This window comes from Miscanthus floridulus, chromosome 4, assembly GCF_019320115.1.
Source record: "Miscanthus floridulus cultivar M001 chromosome 4, ASM1932011v1, whole genome shotgun sequence".
Lineage (NCBI taxonomy): Eukaryota > Viridiplantae > Streptophyta > Magnoliopsida > Poales > Poaceae > Miscanthus > Miscanthus floridulus.
Window position 1 is genome coordinate 104,779,902 of NC_089583.1, and position 21,150 is coordinate 104,801,051.

Here is a 21,150-nt window from a genome sequence, read left to right on the forward strand (position 1 = left end):
AAAGGTTGTTAACGCAAAGATCTACATCTAACAAGTCATAGCACGGACAAAGCACTCGACGGAACACAAAGGAGGAAGAAAAGAAAAGTACTCGACAAATCGAGGGGTCTCGTCAGAATAACGCATAGAGTTGTTTTTCGGAGCAGAGACGGGAATAGGACAAAGTACTCAGCAAGTCAAGTAACTTTAACTGCACCCAGGCAAAGAATACATCAACAAAAATAAAGAATCTTCATTTAAAAAAGGAGTGTAATATTACAAGGGGATGCTCAATCGAGTCAGGCGTTGTCATCAGAAAGGGAAATGTCAATATTTAGACTGTCTACAACCCTACTGGCTAGACCTTCGACCTCAGACTCCATCCTCTCAACGACGTCAAGATATTCTTGGCTTTCAGCTTCTTCTGCTATCTTGGAGAGAGGCGCCTCTAGAGCAAGGACCCGGACCTGGGCCAACACATTCTTGGTACATACTTGGGCACACCTCTTTGCGAACTCTTGGAAACGAGTCGGAATCCGGGGAATGAACTGTGCCCAAGATTGCCCGTCATCCGCTGGAGTCCGAAGGACATCGGCTACTGAACAAAAAGATTTCCACAAAACATTCCAATTCTCAGTAGCCGTCGCTAGCTTCCCGGACAAGCCTTCAATGGTTTTTTGGGCCTGCATAAGATCTCTGTCAGCTCCGCGCCTAATCAGCTTAGCAAGGGCGAGTTCTTCCTCAGCATGAGTAATTACCTCCTCAGCTCTATTATGACTAGAACGGACAAGGGCCTTCATTTCATCAATACTCTCCGAGAGCTTCTGCTTCTCAACTCGGAGAGCTAGACAGGACACCCAAGAACAAGTCAGCGGAAAAAGAAGTCAAGATACAAGAAGAAACAGGCAGAACCCGCGGCACCTTTGCATTCATTCTTCGCAGACTCCACCGCAGCATCTCTCTATTTCTCCGTCTCCACTACCCGGGCACGAAGGGCTTTCTCCTCCTTTTGGTGCATTTGACACTCCATCTCCAACTTAGCCCGGAGGAGGTCAAGATCGGCTTTCAGAGCGTCCACCTCCGAAGACAACTTCCTCTCATTTTTAGATGAGAAAAAGAAGCCAGAATGATCATGAGAGAAAGACTGAGCAAAAAGAGGCAAAGAGAAACAAGGTGTAAGGATAGAAGAAAAACAAGCATGCAAAAGAGGAGTGGCAGTAAAACCTACCTGGAGCTTTTCACCAAAAGAAGTTGCGAGGGTCGACAAGCTCCCCCAGGCTACGGTCAGCTCCGATAACCGATGAGTGGCACCGAACTGTTGCACCATGTCACCGGAAAAGGAGGGGCCGCTGGAAGCAAGAGAAGGGGAAGGAGAGGCCGGCTAGGTCGAAGAAGGAACGACCAAAGCAACCTCCAGGGAAGCCAAAGCCAAACCCTCATAAGAACCCGGCGCGACGGCCACAGTTACCTCCGGAGCGACCAAGTCTGCAACTCCGCCAGGTAGCTCTGAAGCCCCCGCGGCGACTTCATCAACAGAATGTTGTGAGTCTCGAGGCTCAAAACTCGCTGGCACGGCGGGAGGCAGAGAAGAAGTCGATGAAGAAGTTAGAGAAGACGAAACACTGAAAAGTGATAAAAGGAAGCACCAATAAAAACTAGAGGAAGGAAGATAAAAGCCAAAAAGATAAAACTAGAATCTACTCACCCGACTACTTTTTTCTTCGCGAAGCCAAGAGAAAGCCTCGTAGGGGGAACCACGACGGCGAAGACGTCCCCACCACCCAGCGATGGGAGCGGGACAGCCAACAACGGAGCCGCGGAAGAAGCCGGGGCTGGAGCCATGGGAGAACTCCACACCGGAGGAGCGTCACAACTCAGGACAGAGGCAACCAAAGAACTCGACACCGGAGCTTCAGAAGAAGTCGGTGTAGGAGCCTCGGAAGAACTCACACCCGACCTCTGATTACTTCAAAAAGTTCAAGACTAAAATTCAAAACAAAGAGGAGAAATTCAATGCAACAAGAATATGAAAAACAACTCACCGCCGCATGATGAGGGGGACTTCATCATCCTCTTCTCCCTTAGCCAATGAAACCAGAGCACCTGCTGAAAAGGAGATGAAAAGTACTCGGTTCAAGAGAGAAACATGAAAATAAAAGAACAAAGAGTATTAAATGTGCTCACCTAAGAGCATGCTAGCAACAACTGGAGTACCTGAGGGAGTACTTGGTTTGCAAGGCTTCTTGGAGACAGGCAAGCCAGATGAAGACCCATCCATTCGCCCCCTCTTCGGGACACTACGAGGACCGCGAGGGACTAGACGAGGAACATATTCTTCATATACATCAACAAATCTGAAAGAAACCCTAGGAAGGGCTGTAAAGGTTTGAGATTTACTAATTGCAGAAGTACTAGCTAGACGATCCCCAGTCTCCACCACGGCAGGGAGAACATCAAGGGGGATCGGATCGACAAAGTTCCGCCCAAGCTCCTGTGAAAAAAGATAAAACACCGAGACAAGGAAAAGCTAAGCAAGAACGGATGCAGCAAGAGTACATAAAGAACTCAAACAAAAAGATAGACAACTCACAGCTGGGGGTGGGTTGATGGTCGAGAACTCAGAGACGGCAGGAGGAATGACGCTCACTCCTTTCAACATCTTCTGGAGGCGCTCGAGTACCTCCTCACCGGTCAGCTCAAGAGCTGGGACCATGCATGAAGGATCCTCGGCCCCAGAATACTCAAAGCCGAGATGCTCCCGCTCTTTCAAAGGCTGAACCCGGCGACGAAGGAAGCTTGAAACAATACCAAAGCCGGTCAAACCCTACTGTTTTAGCATGCTAATCCTATCAAGGAGTGGCTGGATCGCTTGAATCTCAGCAGGTGACTCAAGCTTTTTGTCCCATCGGTCATTCACCACAGGACCAGATCCGGAGTGAACGACAAGAGAAGGAATCAAATTGGCAGCATAGAACCACTCGGCACGCCAATCTTTGACAGAATCAACCAGGTCATAATCAAAAAACTTAATTTTGAGACCCTAGCGAAACTGAATCCCACAACCACCGAGGGCGCTGGTTTCTTCACGGCGGGGTTGAGGTTTCAGACGAAAGAAAAAGCGAAAAAGAGATAGAGAAGGAGGGATCCCAAGGAAGGCTTCACAAACATCCGATTTCTTTCTGAACAAAAACAACACGGATATACACTCGGAGGCTCGACCAGCACCATAGCCTAATCAACACTAAACTAGGGAACCCGGTTTTCATTTCAACTACTTCCGGGGGCTCGGAACCAAAGACAAAGGACCAAGAATACAAGAAACTCAAGACTACAACGACGACGATACATCAAGACTCCTCATCCGACTTCTTTTCTAAAGAGAAGAACTTGGAAAAAGCGCGGAGCTGCGGGATAAACCAAAAAAGCACGAGGCTCGTACACTCAGTGAGTGCAATTTCACCAAAAAGGAACCCGGACATAAGCTCGGAGGCTGCACGCCGCAAAACTACTCGGATGATGGTTTAATCCAAGACTAAAAGGCTGCTTCGGAAGGATGCCACGAGACTACTCGGACGATGGTTTAATCCAAGTCTTGGGGACTACTTCAGAACACAAATTTTCAAACAACATAAAGGATCAAGACCCTCCAACTTTTTGTTCCAAATAGCAAGAGGCTCGGGGGCTACACTCAGTGAATGCACTTTTTCTTCGAAAAAGCGCACATCACCAAAAGACTTCCTCAACATAGACCATTTCAAGACATTACGACAAAAAGAACCCGGAACGAACCATATTCGAGTTCTTTTTGATAAAACTTCAACGAACAATCGGAACAACTTCAAGACAAGATCCTCCAGCTCCTTGTTCCAAATAGCAAGAGGCTCGGGGGCTACAACCAGATGGATGTATTTTTTCTTCAGAAAAGCACCCACCACTCAAAGATCCTAAGAAGCGCTGCAAGGTTTCACTCCAGAAAGCACTCGGATGACATCTTATTCCTACTCAACAAGATTTGAAGGGGCAGAGTGAGACTTTCAGAGCTCAACCATGAAGTGCTCGGGGGCTTGTCGATACGGGACCCACAGGATACCCCGCAAGGGAGAGAGAAGATCTAGTTCAACTAGGATTCTTCCCATGTAAATCTTAGTAGTAGAACTATCAAGTAATCCTACTAGGTAATCTCATTGTAAACCGACTAGGACTCTGGCCTCCTGACTATATAAAGGAGGGCAATGCTCCTGTCAAAGAGAGAACAATTGTACAACACAACACTTTACAATCAATCCAACGCAAAGGCTAACGCCGACTGGACGTAGGGTTATTACTCGATCCTCGATCGAGGGCCTGAACCAGGATAAATCGACTGTCTCTTGCGTTAACCATCAAGTTCAGCATACACCGAAGCCCGAACATACTGCCCCGGGTACCCCCGTGGCAGGCTATCGGTGGTAAAACATCGACACCATCAAACTTGATGCCACTCTTGTTGAGCTTCTTTAGCATCTTGGTGGTTCTTCTCACCATGAGAGCAAGACTAGCATCATCAACTTCATCATCACATGAGCTATCATACTCAAGCCTTGCTTTACCCTTCTCTTAGCTAGCTTTGAATGCTAAGTATTTTTCTTTCTTCTTTATAGAGGATGAGCCATCTTGAGGTATGATGTGCATGTACATCTCATGAGCATTGATCTTTTTCAAGATTTATGTCGATGTAGCGGTAGAAAGATCACCTTGATGAAGTACGGTCATAATATGCCCATATTTGTCAATAGGAAGGACACTCAAAATCTTTCTTACAACATTGGATCATTGCATTTGAGTAAGTCCAAGCCCATTGACTTCCTCTACAAGAACATTCAAGCGTGAGTATATTTTATTAGCACTCTCTTTAGGAAGCATCTCAAATGAATTTAGCTTTTTCATGACAAGATGATAGTGTACCTCACGCTCGCTCTTTGTTCCCTCATGGAGCGCACAAATATCCGACCATAGTGCATGGGCGTCTTTATGGTTTCTCACCCGGTTAAACACATCTTTGCAAAGGCCTCTAAAGATAGTGTTTCGAGCCTTTGCATTCCATTTCTCGTACTTCACCTCATCGCCTTGTAGGTGTATAGCATCCTAAGGTTTTGGGAAGCCTTGTGAGGCGGCTCTAAGTATTTTAATATCTAGAGCTTCTAAATACGCCTCTATGTGGATTTTCCAATAAGGAAAATCATCCTCCTCAAATATAGGAGGAGGACCATCCCCGTGAGACATCTTTCTCTAGACAGTTAAATCTAAAAATATGAGCACGAGGCTCTGATACCAATTAAAAAGATCAAGATGCCCAAGAGGGCAGGTGAATTGGGCTAATTCTAAAATTCTTTGCAATAATTAAACTTACGGTTAGCCCAATTAACCCCTTGTGCCTAGAAAGTGTTTCTATTGATCTACCGCATAAAAGTTTAGCAACCTATGTTCCAATCCTACTCTAGCATGGTAATTCTATGAATGTAAATGACAAGAATTGAATTGCTCAATGTAAATGCTCAAAGTAAAGAGAGAAGGAGTAATGTGGCGATGTTTTGCTAAGGTATCGGAGAGTCACCACTTCCCACTAGTCCTTGTTGGAGCACCCGCACAAGGGTGTAGCTCTCCCTTGATCCGCGCAAGGATCAAGTGCTCTCTACGAGTTGATTCTTTGACACTCCATCATGGGAATCACCCACAACCGCTCACAACTTGAGTTGGGTCATCCACAAGCTCTGCCGGATGATCACCAAGCTCTTAATCACCACCAAGCTATCTAGGTGATGGCGATCACCAAGAGTAACAAGCACGAACTCTCACTTAACCACGACAAGCTTAATGAGAAGGGTGGATGCACACTTTGCTACTCTTGCTTTCACTAATGAGGGTTCTCTTTGGGATTCTCAAATCTCAATCATCTCACTAGGACCTTGCTCTTCTTAGCACTCTCAAGGGTGTTTCTCAACTGTTAAAATGAGCAAAAGTACCCCCTCACATGAATGGGGGAAGTATTTACACACCCATGTTCAAAACGAACCGTTATGTGCCTCTACGGGGTGACCGGATGCTCTGGTCAGTTCTCCCTGAACTTCAGTGTTTAAGTTGTGACCAGACGCGTCCGGTCATGATTTTCCCTCTCTAGAACCTTACTGGAGTCGATCAGACGTTGGGACCCAGTGTCCGGTCACTCACCTCTCTATGCTCGGTCGTGCTAGACGATTTTACCTTGATCAAATGAACTGACCGGACTCTGCGCTAGCGTCCAATCACACTAGAACTAGCATCCGGTCAGTATTTAACCCTACATTCACTTCTAACTCTCAATCATACGTGAATGAAGTTTGCTCCAATGGATTTAAAGGCTTTTTAGGAGCTATCTAGTGCTAGATTTAGCAAATGTGCACCACACCTAACTCACTAGACTCACCTAGGTCAAGCTACCTATCCATACCCCCTTAATAGTACGGCTAAAGGAAAACAAAGTTCTAAACTACTCTAAGTGTCTTCTCAACACCAAACGATACTTAGAACTAGTCCATCCTTAACCTTGGCATTCATCATTCGAAAACCAAAATGATTTACATCATAGGGGCATGACCACCATGATTGCCCAATCAATCTCTATTACCATGATATAACTTAATTGTCTCTGCAAAATACATGTTAGTCACAGTAATCACATATTATCATTAATCATCGAGACCCAACTAGAGGCCTAGATACTTTCACCGAGCACTCCAGGTGTTGTGCTGACCACTCTGGTGGAATAAGGGACTCCATCGACGCCGATCAAATTTGCCTGACATCTAAACGACATCACTGAGTTCATGGATGCCTTCCACGACGGTGATGATGTGCGGTTCCATAGGCTGGACGACATCATCGGTGGCACAGGGCCCTTAGGCCTGGCGGGTTGGCTGCTCAATGACCTAGAGCTGCTTCTCGTTAGTGCAGAGGAACCACCCACGTTCACGTTGACCGAGCATGATGTGAATTGGTGACGGGCGATGCTGGAGGAGATGAAGGCGATCGAGAAAAACAAGACATGGAAGCTCATCGATCCACCTCTAGGATGCCGTACAATAGGCCTAAAGTGGGTGTACAAGGTCAAGCAGGACGAGCGCGGCATCATTGTCAAGCACAAGGTGCGCCTCATCGCTCGAGGCTCTGTCCAGCACGAGGGCATCGACTTCGAGGAAGTCTTTGCACCGATAGCGCGCATGGAGTCTATCCGATTGCTGCTGGCTTTGGCAGCAGCGAAGGATTGGTGTGTCCATCACCTGGACATAAAATCGGCCTTACTCAATGGTGAGCTGGCAGAGACGGTCTTCGTCAGGCAATCTCTGGGTTTCGTCATCAAGGGGGTGGAGCACAGGGTGCTCCAACTGCGCATGGCGCTCTATGGGCTGCAGCAGGCCCCGCAAGCATGGAACGCCAAGCTTGATGCCACGCTGGGTGAACTTGGGTTCACGTCGTGCGCAATCAAGCACGCGCTCAACACATGGTGACGGGGGAAGGAGGAGCTCGTCATCGGCATGTATGTGGATGACTTGATCGTCACTAGCGCACGTGCAGAGGACATCGATAGCTTCATGCGCGAAATGGTGGCTCATTTTCGAATGAGCGACCTCGGCGCTCTCTCCTACTACCTCGGCATCGAGGTGAGATAGGGAAAGAAGGCGCTCACGCTTTGTCAGAGCGTGTACGCCTCGAAGCTGTTGGAGCAGAGCGGCATGGCTGAGTGTAAGCCATGCGTGACTCTGATGGAGGAGCGGCTGAAGCTGATGAAGGCTAGTACCACGGTGAAGGTAGATGCAACACTCTACCAGAGCATCGTCGACGGTCTGCGCTACATAGTCCACAGGAGGCCAGACATTGCGTTCACCATGGGCTATGTCAGCCGCTTCATGGAGGATCTCTGGTAGGATCACTGGGCTGCGGTGAAGCAGATGTTGCGCTACTTCAAGGGGACGGTGGATTAGACGATCGTCTTCCCTAAGACCAGCGGAAGTGGGCTGTAGCTTACTGTATTTAGCGATGCAGACATGGCGGGAGACATCGATGGATGACAGAGCACCTCTGGCGTGCTCATTTTTTCGGGTCGGCTCCAATCTCATGGCTGTCGCTGAAACAGAAGGTGGTGGCGTTGTCCTCGTGCGAGGCAGAGTACATAGCGGCGGCCATAGCTGTGTGGTTGCGCCGGCTGTTGGGCGAGCTGACCGGTGTGGAAGCTCACCCACTAGCACTAATGGTGGACAACCAGCCCACCATCGCCTTCGCGAAGAATCTGGTTCTTCACGACCGGAGCAAGCACATCGACGTTAAGTTCCACTTCCTCAGGGACTGTGTCGATGGAGGGCAGATTGTCATCGAGTTCGTCGAAACTGGTCGGCAACTCACGGACGTCCTCACCAAGCCGCTCGGCCGTCTTCAGTTCACGAAGCTGAAGAATATGATCGGCATAGAGGGGGTTCTAGGGTTAGCAGCAGGATTAGGGGAAGAATTATTAAGTAATCTGCTGCTCTTCTGTATAAACGCGCGGCAGGGGCAGGCGCCGAAAGGTTCCTCTATCGCACTGTAACCACAGCAGGTGCAGACACCAAAGTCAGCCCTGCTGTCACATCTAGGCATTATAGCAGCATGGCAGTCTGACATGTCTATGCAGTAGGATTAGTTGGGCAGAGTTGTATATATAGGCCCCGTTCGCTTCGCTGAAGAAACAAACTGAAACACTGTTCCGGCTGATTTGTTGTGAAAGAAAAATACTGTTCCGACTGAAAAGAGAAGCTAAAAAGTACGAATTATAAGACAAGCGAACAAGACTATAGTTTTCCACTGTAACTCAATAAAGAGAGCGAGTTTAGTTTTGTTATCTCCTCTGTAGAGCTCCGACATTGGTGCTTGTGCTGTGTATACGCGTTCTGTTCTCCCTCCCTTCTTCTATTTCTAATCATAGTATGTGGTCGACAACACTGATGAGTAATTGGCTCACCCGTGTCGATGATCAGAGGCTAACAGACACAAGCAAAGATATTTTCTCAACTGCATGCAAGTCGTACAAGCTGCCATGTGGTTAGCTTCCTCATTCATTAACACAAGGAAGCGGGCAGGGTGTAAGACCTAATTAATCAGCATATAAGAAACTCAAGTGGGCTACTAGCATGCTATGTAAGCCTAAGCCCATGTTTAGTTCTCCAAAAATGCACTATGCAAAAAAAAAAAAAAAATCTCTATCACATCAAACTTGCGGTACATGCATAGAGTACTAAATATAGACGAAATCAAAAATTAATTGCACAGTTTGCTTTAACTTTGCGAGACGAATCTTTTGAGCCTAATTAGTCAATATTTGGACAATAATTCACAAATACAAACGAAATGCTACAGTGGAGAATCGTGCACTATGCAAAGTCAAACTAAACGCGCCCTAAGTTGTCATCAGCGAGTAAAGTATTGTACGGTTGCTGTAAAACTCACCCCAAAACCAAGTGAAAAAAAAGTTACTGAAAAAACAAAGCCCGGTCGTCGCCAACGGGAGCCACGTTTACAGCCCGTGTACCACTTTGCTTTTAAACACGATAGCCCTTTTCCCCCATTTCACACTTTGCGCCACCGCCAGAGCCCGATCCGGGCCATCCAGCAGACCAGCACCCAACGCCCGCGGCCTGCCTCACCAGTCACCACGACGCGCCAGCGCGGCGACGTGGTTCGCCCGCCCACAGGCCCGTCATCCGCGACCCGATCACGGCCATCCACGTGTCCCTAACGCCCATCAGCCTCCATCTCGTCGTCGTCTCGTTCCTTCCCTCCCCCTCCATCTCCGCCCGCCGCGCGCGCCTATAACTACTCCACCACGGCCGCCCTCGCGAACGATCCGCGCAGTGTCTTCCACGCACCAAATCCTTTTGCCCAGACCGCACACTGACGGAACTCACTCGTCCTTCGCCTCCCGCAGCTGATCCGTATTTAGTTTCCGTGCCCACCCAACCCAAGCAGATCGATCGATGGGAAACTGCTGCCTCGAGAGCCCTCGCCGCGGTGGCGGCGGCAGTGCCGGCGCCGTGCATTACGCCAGGACGAACCCCGTGTGGGTGGAGGACAACGTCGTGGGGGACACGAAGGAGGAGGAGGCGCGCAAGGGCGAGGGCACGCCGCCGGCAACCACGGAGGTGAAGATCAGGATCACGAGGAAGCAGCTGGAGGAGCTGCTGCGGCGCGTAGAGGGCGGCAAGCACGCCGGCGGCGGCGGCGCGCCCGTCCAGGAGGTCATCTCCGAGCTCCTGTGCGTAGTCAACAGCAGCTCCATCTTCCGGCACAGGGAGGAGGGGCAGTGGCGGCCGTCGCTGCAGACCATACCCGAGTGAGATCCAATTCGTGGTGCTCGTCGTTGGCATGTTCGTCGATGATCGTGGATCGTGCTATTATTACCCAGACTTTTGTGCAATTGGTGGTCGTGTTATTTACGATACGCATGGTTGGCTCTGTGTAGGGTGTAGTCTTTTCTAGCATTGTGGGATTAAGAACAGAGGACGGATAGGCTATTTAGGGTGGGAGACTAGATCAGCATTGGTTCTTCTTAGTTTAATTTGTACTAGTATATGTTGTAGATGATTGGAAGATTATTTATATGTAGTTAGTTCCACTGGTCAACATATTTCGGAGTTGTAAAACTATGTACTATACCCATGCTAAAATAATGTAGTTATAGTTGTGTCCTAAGTCAATCAAATATATATATATTACTCCCTCCATCCCAAATTATAAATTATTTTAACTTTATTGGAGAGTCAAAGATTCTCAAGTTTGATCAAATTTATATAATAAAATAATAACATTTATGATATCAAATAAGTATCATTAGATTCTTTTTAACTTAAATATTTTTTATAGTATACATGTCATAAATCTTTGTAATTTTTTTTATAATTTTGATTAAACTTTAGATACTTTGAGTCTCTAAAAAAGTTAGAACGACTTATAATTTGAAATGGAGGGAGTACCTAATCTTGAAAACAATAAATTTATTTCTTCCGACACTCACTTTCTTCCCTGTTCGCCCATGTGGCCATGTCTATATATGTTTCATCTCTGAGTCTGTTGTCCCTCGCTCTCGCTTTGAATTTGAGCTGAAAAAACTTTGTTGGCGCCCACCACTCGCATGTCATGGTTTGGTCATCCAAGCCCGTGCTTGTCGCGGGCCGGATGTGGGTTGCCCAGCCAGGTAACAGAGAACGAAATGTGTTTGGATTCCTCGCTGGGTCACCTCGTGGCCTACGCAAGTGAGTTTTTTCTTGCCGAAGCAAGTGAGCGGAATCGGCTGTCCACCGCCGGCAAGGCGAGGCTTGTTTGTCAAAGCAAGGCTAGATAAGATTGGCTTTGGAACCAATGGTGCCCTTAGTGTCCAAGCTCGATTTTTGCACCATGGTGGCTAAGCTAATCAATTATATTTTTGCATAGAGTTCAATCTTAAATTAAGCTCATATTAATTGAAAATATGTATAACTTAATTGGAAGAATGAATTAAACAATAACAATATTCAGAAAGTAATTGCAAAAATAAAGAGAGCAAAATATGTAATCTTTCATTGCATGTTATTGGGATGTAACATTATAACGCATTGAACAAGCCAATTTCCTATAAAGTCAGGGTTCGTAATACATAACACAGTGATACATTGTTCTCACACACAATTTTTTTTTGAAACTACAAAATTTATGAAAACCTAGAAGTTTTATCGCGAATTTGCAACATTGTGCAATTAGTGCTCAAAATTATATCAAACAAGAGGGGCTATTTAAATTGAACAACAATAGAACGTTCTCGGGCCTGCTAACTTCCTATTCAGCCTTGGATGCAATTTGGGCCCAGGTTTGTGAGGAAGCAAACGTGGGCTTAGGCCACAAATTCGGCCGAAATCAGAGTCTGTCGCCGCCGCCTCAGCTCCTCCTCTTCGCTTCTGTTCCTTGACCCGTGCCGCCTCCGTCCGTGGAGGTGTAAAACGAGCTGGCACCACCGCCGGTTCCATTGGGGAGTACGCAGCCACCACCATCGCCGAGTGCGGTCGACGGTTGGCCGCCGCCCGCCGCTGTGGCATTGTAACGCGAGGGGTCCAGCCCGCCGGTACGGTGTCGCCGTAGTCGTCCGGGAGACCGCCGCCGCCCGGACAACGTCGTTCGACGTTCATGCAGTGCACGAAGTCACCAACACCGGTGCTGCTAGTGCTGATCCTAATTAGCATGCCTCATAACAATTAACACATGCTTAATAATACAATTATTAATTATTATTAATTGCTAATTAACTCATCTAATTACTATTTCTGACAAAATGAGCTCGGTTGATTTGCCACAGCCTGGCCGGGATGTGGGCCCAGGGGCGGTCCTAACCAACCCGGCAGATATCGGTCCCGTTTGGCTTGTTGAAACTTGGCTGAATTGACTGAAAAATATTGTTCTAGCTGAATTGTTGTGAGAGAAAAATACGATTCTGACTGAAAAAACAAGATGAATAGTGTGAATTATAAGGTAAGCCGAACGGGGCGATTATCCCCAACCAACTGGAAATTTTTGACCTACATCTCAGGTCTTAGCGGTTGTAGTATAATGTTGTTTGATCGGATAGATACACTGCAACTAATTTAACGTCCGTCTTAAGAGTTCGACCCAGCTCTCAAATCTGAACTGAACAAGTTTATTTTTGGCATACATTGATTGATTGGTCCCATCTCATCAATGTACAGAGAACTGCAACCAGCACCATCCGGAAATAAAAGAAACGGTGGTTATTTAGAAAATAGTACTAAGGCGGAGTTAGATTGGAAGTTGGAACTTGGATAGTTGGATATGCCGTCAACCGTCATGCTTCACTCTGAAAGTGGCAATATTTGGGATGAAATCATACAAGGTGAGAGGACCATTTCAGGAATCAGGATGTTGAACTAGTGTAACACACTGTATTATTCAGAGAGGCAGCAATGGCATACGCTAACTGCTAATCATTTTTTCGGTTGTGATATCAGCCTAATTGATCAGCTGGAAGTTCAGAGGATTCAGATGGAGACTACTGGACCACCAGAACAAATTATTACTAGCCGGTTTCCGTGTTTGAGATTATACTTACATTCGGTATTTACAACAACTGATAAATTTTAAAACAAAGAATCATCTGATTTTCTAAGAGGAAAAAAAGCATATCATATTTCAAAGAAATGTTAAAACACTGCATTCGAGCTAGCATCATTCTCAAAAAAAAAAAAATGTACTAGCATCTGCAATTATTTAGACCTTATTATTATCTCTGCTATAGTATAGGCTGGAAGACAGCAGGAAAGTCAATAATCTACCATGAAGCTGGAGCCTGGAGGCGAAATTAAGACATGATAATCCTTATTATTATCGCGGCAACGTGGTCGGCCTGTTAACTTTTTGGGTCGACTAGGAGTAGATTAGTGGGCATTTTGACTTCCATTCGGTATGAAACATTTCTAGTACACATGGATCCAGAGAGAGTGAGATAGGAGAAAGGGAGAGGTACAGACCGTCGGGCTTGGTGGACGAGCTCGTGGAGTCCATGGCGTCGGTGTCAGTGGCGGTGTAGAGGTGGCGGAGTCCCGGCGGCGTGGAGCTTCGGCGGTCCGGTGGTGCTTCCCGCCGCTGGTGGTGCCACCCTCTGGATCGAGTTAGGGTTAGGACAGTGGGGCTGTGGCGGCGGTGAACCTCGTACCCTGAGCCGTTTGCCCCACCTCCTCTTTATAGGCACTGTGCGACGGGGGCCCACCAGTCAGTAGTTGGCTGGACGTCCCCGATCAGGACGCGGTCAAGGGGTCCGTTTTGACCGTTGGGTCAAGACGGATGAGATCAATTCTAACATTCTCCCCCTTGATCTCAACTCATACTTTAACTTTAAACTTTAACTTTAATCCCTTTCACTTTTATTTGTTTCATCACGGATTAGTGCATAGAGCATGCTTCATCGTCACGGTCAATCGCCGATAGACTTAACAGCTACAATACACGTCTCTGTTCTGAAACAGATTCTTCATCTTTTGGGCCCTTTATTGTCCGGAAATCATAGGCTATACCATAAACCCATGTCGACTGTGTGTTCTCTAAACACACTGGGTGGTAAGCCTTTTGTACGCGGATCCGCAAGCACTTGCTTGTTACTTTTATGTTCAATACTTTTAGTATGATTCCGGACTTTCTCCTTCACAACGTATAACTTTAACGTCAATGCGTTTGGCAGCACACTTGACCGTTGTTATAGGAGCGAACTACTTAAATGGTTATTGCTGTTGAATACCATTATCAATTCTGGGTGTAAGTTCTTTTAACCACTTCGCCTGTCCTTAAGCCTCATAACAAGCTATACCATGGGTATGCATCTTTGATGATATCAGAACTGTTTCTTTGGAGCTTTTCCATAATAAAACTCCAACTGCGAGTGTTAGCTACTATGTGGGTTTCACTAAACATCTCGCCAAAATTTAACATTTGTACCCACAACTATTTGAGAGTACTTATTCTTTCTTACTCACCATGAGGCCTATAAATCTTTGCACAATTACAAAACATTCTCAACTCCATTCCACTGATCTATATCTGGACTGGACTTCTGCCAAAAACATCCCGGATACATAAACTGTGTCAGGGTAAGTTCTTGCTTATAAGCATTTAGTAAGCTTCCAACAGCGGAAGCATATAGGACGTCCTTTTGATCGATCTCACATTTATTCTTGGAATACTGAAAGTTCCGAAAACTATTACTCTTGACTATAGGAACAGGCGTAGGTTTATTCACATATATACTTTATTTCTTTAGAATCTTCTCTAAGTATACACTTGAGATAGTTCTAATACCCCTTTTCCTTTTATCTTGGTAAGTTCTAATTCCTGTAACGAATGATGCTTTACCAAGACCATTCTTATTGAAGCTTGAGGACAAGAACTGCTTCTTCTCCAACAGTAGATTAACACCACTACTAGCGAGTAAGGTGCTACCCACATGCAGGATTAGGAAAATAAATTTTCCATGTTTAAACTTTGCATAAATACAATTGCCCTCTACATTCTCTTTAAAACCCAAACTTTCTTATTGTACTGTCAAACTTCAAGAACCACTGTCTTAAAACTTGCTTTAATCCATAAATGGATTTCTTTAGACAATATCCCTTTATGTTCTTTTCCTTCCATGACAAAACCTTTGAGTTATGTCATGTAAACTTTTCCATACAAATCCCCGTTGAGGAATATGTCTTTACATCCTTCTGATGTAACTGTAAATCGTAATGTGCCACTAATACCATTATGATTCTTAAAGAATCCTTGCATGTTTATTATAATCTATTCATTCTCTTTATGTAAATCATTTCACCACAAGTGGCGCTTTATAGCTTTCCATATTTCCTTTCGATATCTTTCTATATTTCCTTTGGAGTCACCTTTGTTTTGTAGACCCATTATAGCCTACTGTTTTGGCTCCATTAGGAATTTCTTCTAAGTGCCAAACATCGTTGGTATTTATCGATTTCATTTTATGTTCCTTTGCTTCTTGCCATTTAGACGAGTGAACGCCTATCATGGCTTCTTCAAATAAGGTGGAATCACTCTCTATTTGAATTTCTTTCTTAACTTTTACTTCTTAGTCACCATAAATATTTGATTTTCTTATTCTTTGAGACCTTCTAGGGCCTCGTGGCACTTCTTTCATATGGGGCTATTGTTACTCTTCATTGCCAAAAGGCAATTGTTCTATAGCCTCCTGTATCATAAGATCCTTGTTTACTTATTCATCCTCTTTAAGAGCTAACATCTGGTGTTGTATGTGTCATACAACATCAGCATGTATAAAGCAATTTGTTGCTCTAAAAACATTGTAGTGGATATGTAATCCCACTTCTATTCAAGCTTTAGGTATCTACATACTATGCTCCCCCAGATTACTCCATCTTTAGTAAAGATGGTGTATCTTCAAATTTCTTATTTTGGGTTTAATCTGCTAAAAAACTCATATGGCGTCATCCAGTATAAATACTAGCTGACTATGCTATCTTCCTATCGGAACTGTAAAAGGTCCAGGAATTTAGCTATTTCTTTACTTTAGGGGTATCATTATTATGACCGTCTTACTCCCTCAACGATCACATTCATCTTTTATAGATCACTTTTACCTTCAATGCATATTCAATGCATAGTGTGCATTGCTTATCTGAAGTATGGGGAAGTATCTTTCTTAATCTTACATTTCTCCCCCTCGAAATGTGGTATGAACTTTTCTACCATAATTTCGAAACATTCAGAACTCTTGTGAATGAGGAAACTTTAATTACTTACTTCATCCACATGATTATAGCATGCAAACAAAATTCGTATGGGAGTACATTTTCCTCATTACACTTCAAAACTCAACATAGTCTATTATTATCAATACTTCTGCAAGTCACACTTGCATATCATTCTTATCTTTTGGTTCACATGCAACTTTCTTTTGTTCTCAAACTCATTGGTACTTATGACCATGACACAATCAGAGTGTACGGTAAATACTAGAATAGCATAAGAGCTATCCCAAACTTCTCTCCATGTGCGGAATATTTCTTTAGAGCATATGAATCATCACATCCTCCTCCCACCATGCGGGGTAAGTACTATGCCAAACTCTCCCGTCATGCAGGATTGGTTAACATATGTACTATGCCAACTTTACCCCGTCATACGGGTATTTTCTCAAACTTTTCCCGCCATGCGGGTACTATCACAAACTTTTTCCCGCCATGCGAGATATTCCTTTGAACGGACATAATTGCCTGGATTGGCTCGTGTTCAATCATCAAATTCAGAAATAAATCCGAATATTCTTTTAACACACATGTTTAGTACAATGTTAGTCAAATTAAACATGTATATGACTTTTACAACTCTCATAAGTGAAACTGAAAATAAATTCTTCTCCACAGAGAGTACATAAAAGACATTTCTCAATGAAAACTCTTATTGATCTATCTTTTTTCTTGGATCAATATCCTAGAATTCTTTTCTTTTGAAGCCATTCTTTAAAGAGAACACAGTCCCTTAACGAATGGCATTCCATCATCTGAGTCACAAGTACCCAGCTCATTTCTCTTTCTGCCTTCAAGAATGAAAGCATGGAGGTCTTTTGTCTAAAAAATATTCAACAATAATGCTCATTAAACTTTGAAAACTTTATGTTCTATTCTATATCACCGTTGGACAGAAATAGAATAAAACATCATTCTTCTACATTAATTCCACATCACCGTTGGGCAGAAATAGAATTAACGTATAGAAATTCAATAATCTTGAAAACATAGAACTGCTCCTCAAAATTAAATTCTCCCGTTGGTTCGAATTTAATTAGAAGACAATCAACTTCATTGCAGCGGAAACATGAAAATACATTTCTCTAGTTTAAGAGCATTCCTTGATCTTTATATATTCTCTGAAAATTGGTCACTTTGATGCAAAATTCATCAGAGATTTAAACTTTAATCATAAAACTCATTATAATATTGTTATCATCAACGTTGGTCAGAAAATAACAATACCATAATTTAACTTTAAACTTAAACTCATAAATAAACTTATAATATTGTTATCATCAACGTTGGTCAGAAAATAACAATATTATAATTTATCTTAACTATCAACCGACTATTCCTCCAATTAAAATTTTCCAACTGATTCTAATTTTAACTAGAGGATAAACTTTTCATCATTTACTGAATAACTATAACCGCTCTTCAAATTAAATTATCCCATTGGTTCGAATTTAATAAGAAGATAACATCTTTAATTTGGCAGCGGAAACTTGACAAAATTTCTTTATATATACGTTTCAGAAGCATTTTACTGTACTTTTCTACTTTCTGGAAAATCTAACACGTTGGTGCAATTTTACCAGAAATTTACATCTTCAAATTGATCAAAATTCATTCAAATATGCTTCTGAAAATAAATACACTTCAAAACATCATTTACTATTCATTTTGGCCCGGCCGGCAGCAGCAGTAATCCGGCCTGTCTGAAGCCTGCTCGGCCCGAAGGCCTGCCCGAGGGTGCGCCTGCCTGAAGCCTACTCGGCCCGAAGGCCTGCCCACGCGTGCGGCCCAGCAGCAGCAGCAGCGCGTGGCGCTCGCGGCGCTTCTCCCCCGCGCCCAGGCCGCAACCTGGGCCTAGGCCGGGATTCCTCTTGCCCGCCTGGGCTTTATTCGGCCCGAAACAATACTGGCCGTCAATCAGGATCCGACGGCCGAGCTGCATTTTCGGGAGGCTAAAAACCCGACGCCGCGCGCCCCTGGTGAAACCCTAAGCTCATTCTCTTTGGCCCTCTCTCTCTCTTCGCCTCACTCCACTCTCTTTTCGCAGCGCAGCGGAGCCAGCCACCGAGTGAGAAAAAACCCAAAACTTTGGAGCAACGGCGCCATCGCCGCCCCCCTCGCCGGTGTGCGCGCTCCCCAGCGGGTGAGCGCGCCGCCGTCGAGTGGCTTGGCCGCGGCGCCCCTTTGGCCGGAGCCCGACGAGGAGAGCCCCCGGCCCGGCCCTCTTTTCCCCACGCGCCGTTCTGCACAACGGCGAGGTAGTCCTTCTGGGTTTCCTTCTTCCCCTTTTCCCCTTCTGTATTTCTTCTTTTCTACTCGGATCTGATCCGATTTGGGGACAGGGATTGGAATTAGGGTTAGGGTTTCGGCAAGTTAGGGTTAGGGCCGATTCGATTCACTGTTCTTCTTCCCCATGAGTTTTCACGGATTTAGGGTTCTTTAGGGTAATTCGAATCGAATTCGAATCCCCTTCTTTCTTTTCTTTCTATCACCCGATTAGGGTTTAGGGTTCTATGAACCCTCTGTATTTCTTTTCTTTCGATCCGAACCGGATCTAGCTCCGTTCTTTTCTTTTCTTTGCCCAGTGCAGTGACCTACACCTTGCAAACCGGCTCTGATACCATTGTTAACTTTTTGGGTCGACTAGGAGTAGATTAGTGGGCATTTTGACTTCCATTCGGTATGAAACCTTTCTAGTACACATGGATCCAGAGAGAGTGAGATAGGAGAAAGGGAGAGGTACAGACCGTCGGGCTTGGTGGACGAGCTCGTGGAGTCCATGGCGTCGGTGTCAGTGGCGGTGTAGAGGTGGCGGAGTCCCGGCGGCGTGGAGCTTCGGCGGTCCGGTGGTGCTTCCCGCCGCTGGCAGTGCCACCCTCTGGATCGGGTTAGGGTTAGGACAGTGGGGCTGTGGCGGCGGTGAACCTCGTACCCTGAGCCGTTTGCCCCACCTCCTCTTTATAGGCACTGTGCGACGGGGGCCCACCAGTCAGTAGTTGGCTGGACGTCCCCGATCAGGACGCGGTCAAGGGGTCCGTCTTGACCGTTGGGTCAAGACAGATGAGATCAATTCTAACACGGCCCGCCCACGGGCCCGTTGATCCGCGACCCGATCACGGCCATCCACGTGTCCCGGACGCGCATCTGCTGCTGCTCAGCCCCTCCGTCTCGTCGTCGTCTCGCCCCTTCCGTCTCCGCCCGGCGCCCGCCGCGCGCGTACCCGAGTGAGAGGGATCTGATCTGATGATCATGGTACTTGATGTTACTGTTGTATTAGTTGTTTAGCACCTCCATCAATCCATGCGCGTTGATGCTTCCATAGCCATTTGCACCGCCATCATTGTAGATTTGTAGTAGGCTAGTAGCTTTAGATAGGGTGTACATTTGTTAGGTCTTGGATCAGGAGATCAGTCTATCTTGAGATAGATATATAATAGATATATGGGCTATGCAGAGTAATAATTAATTTATCTTGGTGTTTAGTTGTTGAGTAATAATTAATTTAGCTTGCCTGTTCTGTTTTGGACATTGGATTGTGCAACTATGGAGTACAGATTATTGTCGAGCTTGTACTTGCTAGTAATTTTAGCTCCTTTCAGCTTGGTTGAACTGTTTGGAGTAGATGATTACTGAATTGTGTCAAAAAAAAAATTGTACTGTACTGTTTCACCATTTAGTAGTGCTCTACTGCTCTACGCCCAAGGCGGCCGAATTGGGTTTTGACCATTCTGGAGACGTTGGGATCCTGTATCTTTCTCTAGAAAGATCTTTTAACACAGTGCCAAATCCACTGATCATGGATGAAGGTGAAGCAGGAATATTGAAATGCAGTGCAGTAGAATAGAATCCCTGTTATCTGTTCTGTTCTCACGCTGTCTCTCTCCTCTGTTTATAGTATGTATTAGCCCTTATGCATGTTCGTAGCCGTAGGACTTTGAGTAAAGCAAGTGGGCAACGTGGCTGCCCTGCAGAGCTGTGCGGTCGTGGAGGCTGGAGGTCAGAGTGGTTGAGAGATGGTGAACTTCCATTCCTCAATTCCTCTCATTCTAAGTGTGTTTTTGCTTACTTCATCATGAATTATGATCACTAGCAAATATACCCGTGCGTTATAACGAGAGAGAGAAAAACTATCAAACTTTAATAGAAAATATTACATTTATATATTTACTTTTTATCTTTTCTAGAAAATTTAGTAGCTATAAGTTATTCTCTTATCACTATGACATCCATTATATAAGGGTGCACGCATTTGGTATGGCTCTGTGCCAAGTGATGTGCGTGAGTGCCTAACTCCAGATCGAGAATGATTGGGCTGGGGTTGCCTGCGGCTGGGCTTGGGCTGGACACAGATAGGGTCAGCCCGAATCCAGATCCAAATGAAATTAATTTTAATTAATTAACCATGCGCTTCGAGATGCCTGCAACTTTGTTGAAGAGGACCACCGGTGCAAAACTCTTTAATAAAATGGGTCATCATGTTTGATGATGATAATCATTTGTTTCAGGTTGCAAAAGCATAGATACTAGGGTAGTTCATATAGATGCGATATTCTAGAAGCATTGAGGAGGAGAAGTATAACGGAAAGAGTTCTAGCTAATCGACATGTTTTTTTTTCTCAAACATGCAGGAGGGCTACGCATCATTTTATTAAAAACAGATACCAATCCACATAATTTATAAAGATAAAATGCTTGTAGATGCGTTGAAACCACATTCTTTGTGAGTATAGCTCCTTAAAGAACTTTGCACACATCAGAACATGTAAGGCATCGTCAAGGATGGGGATGGTAATCTGCACATCTTTCACCATCTCAAGAA

General features: G+C 45.1%; 1 protein-coding gene across 1 annotated transcript; it reads left to right on the forward strand.

The window, feature by feature from the left end:
• Positions 1 to 9,886: 9,886 nt before the first annotated feature.
• Positions 9,887 to 10,706, forward strand: LOC136552435 (uncharacterized). The gene has a single exon (XM_066544002.1). It carries the CDS (start codon positions 9,999 to 10,001, stop codon positions 10,356 to 10,358), a length of 360 nt encoding a protein of 119 aa, XP_066400099.1. The 5' UTR covers positions 9,887 to 9,998; the 3' UTR covers positions 10,359 to 10,706.
• Positions 10,707 to 21,150: the final 10,444 nt, after the last annotated feature.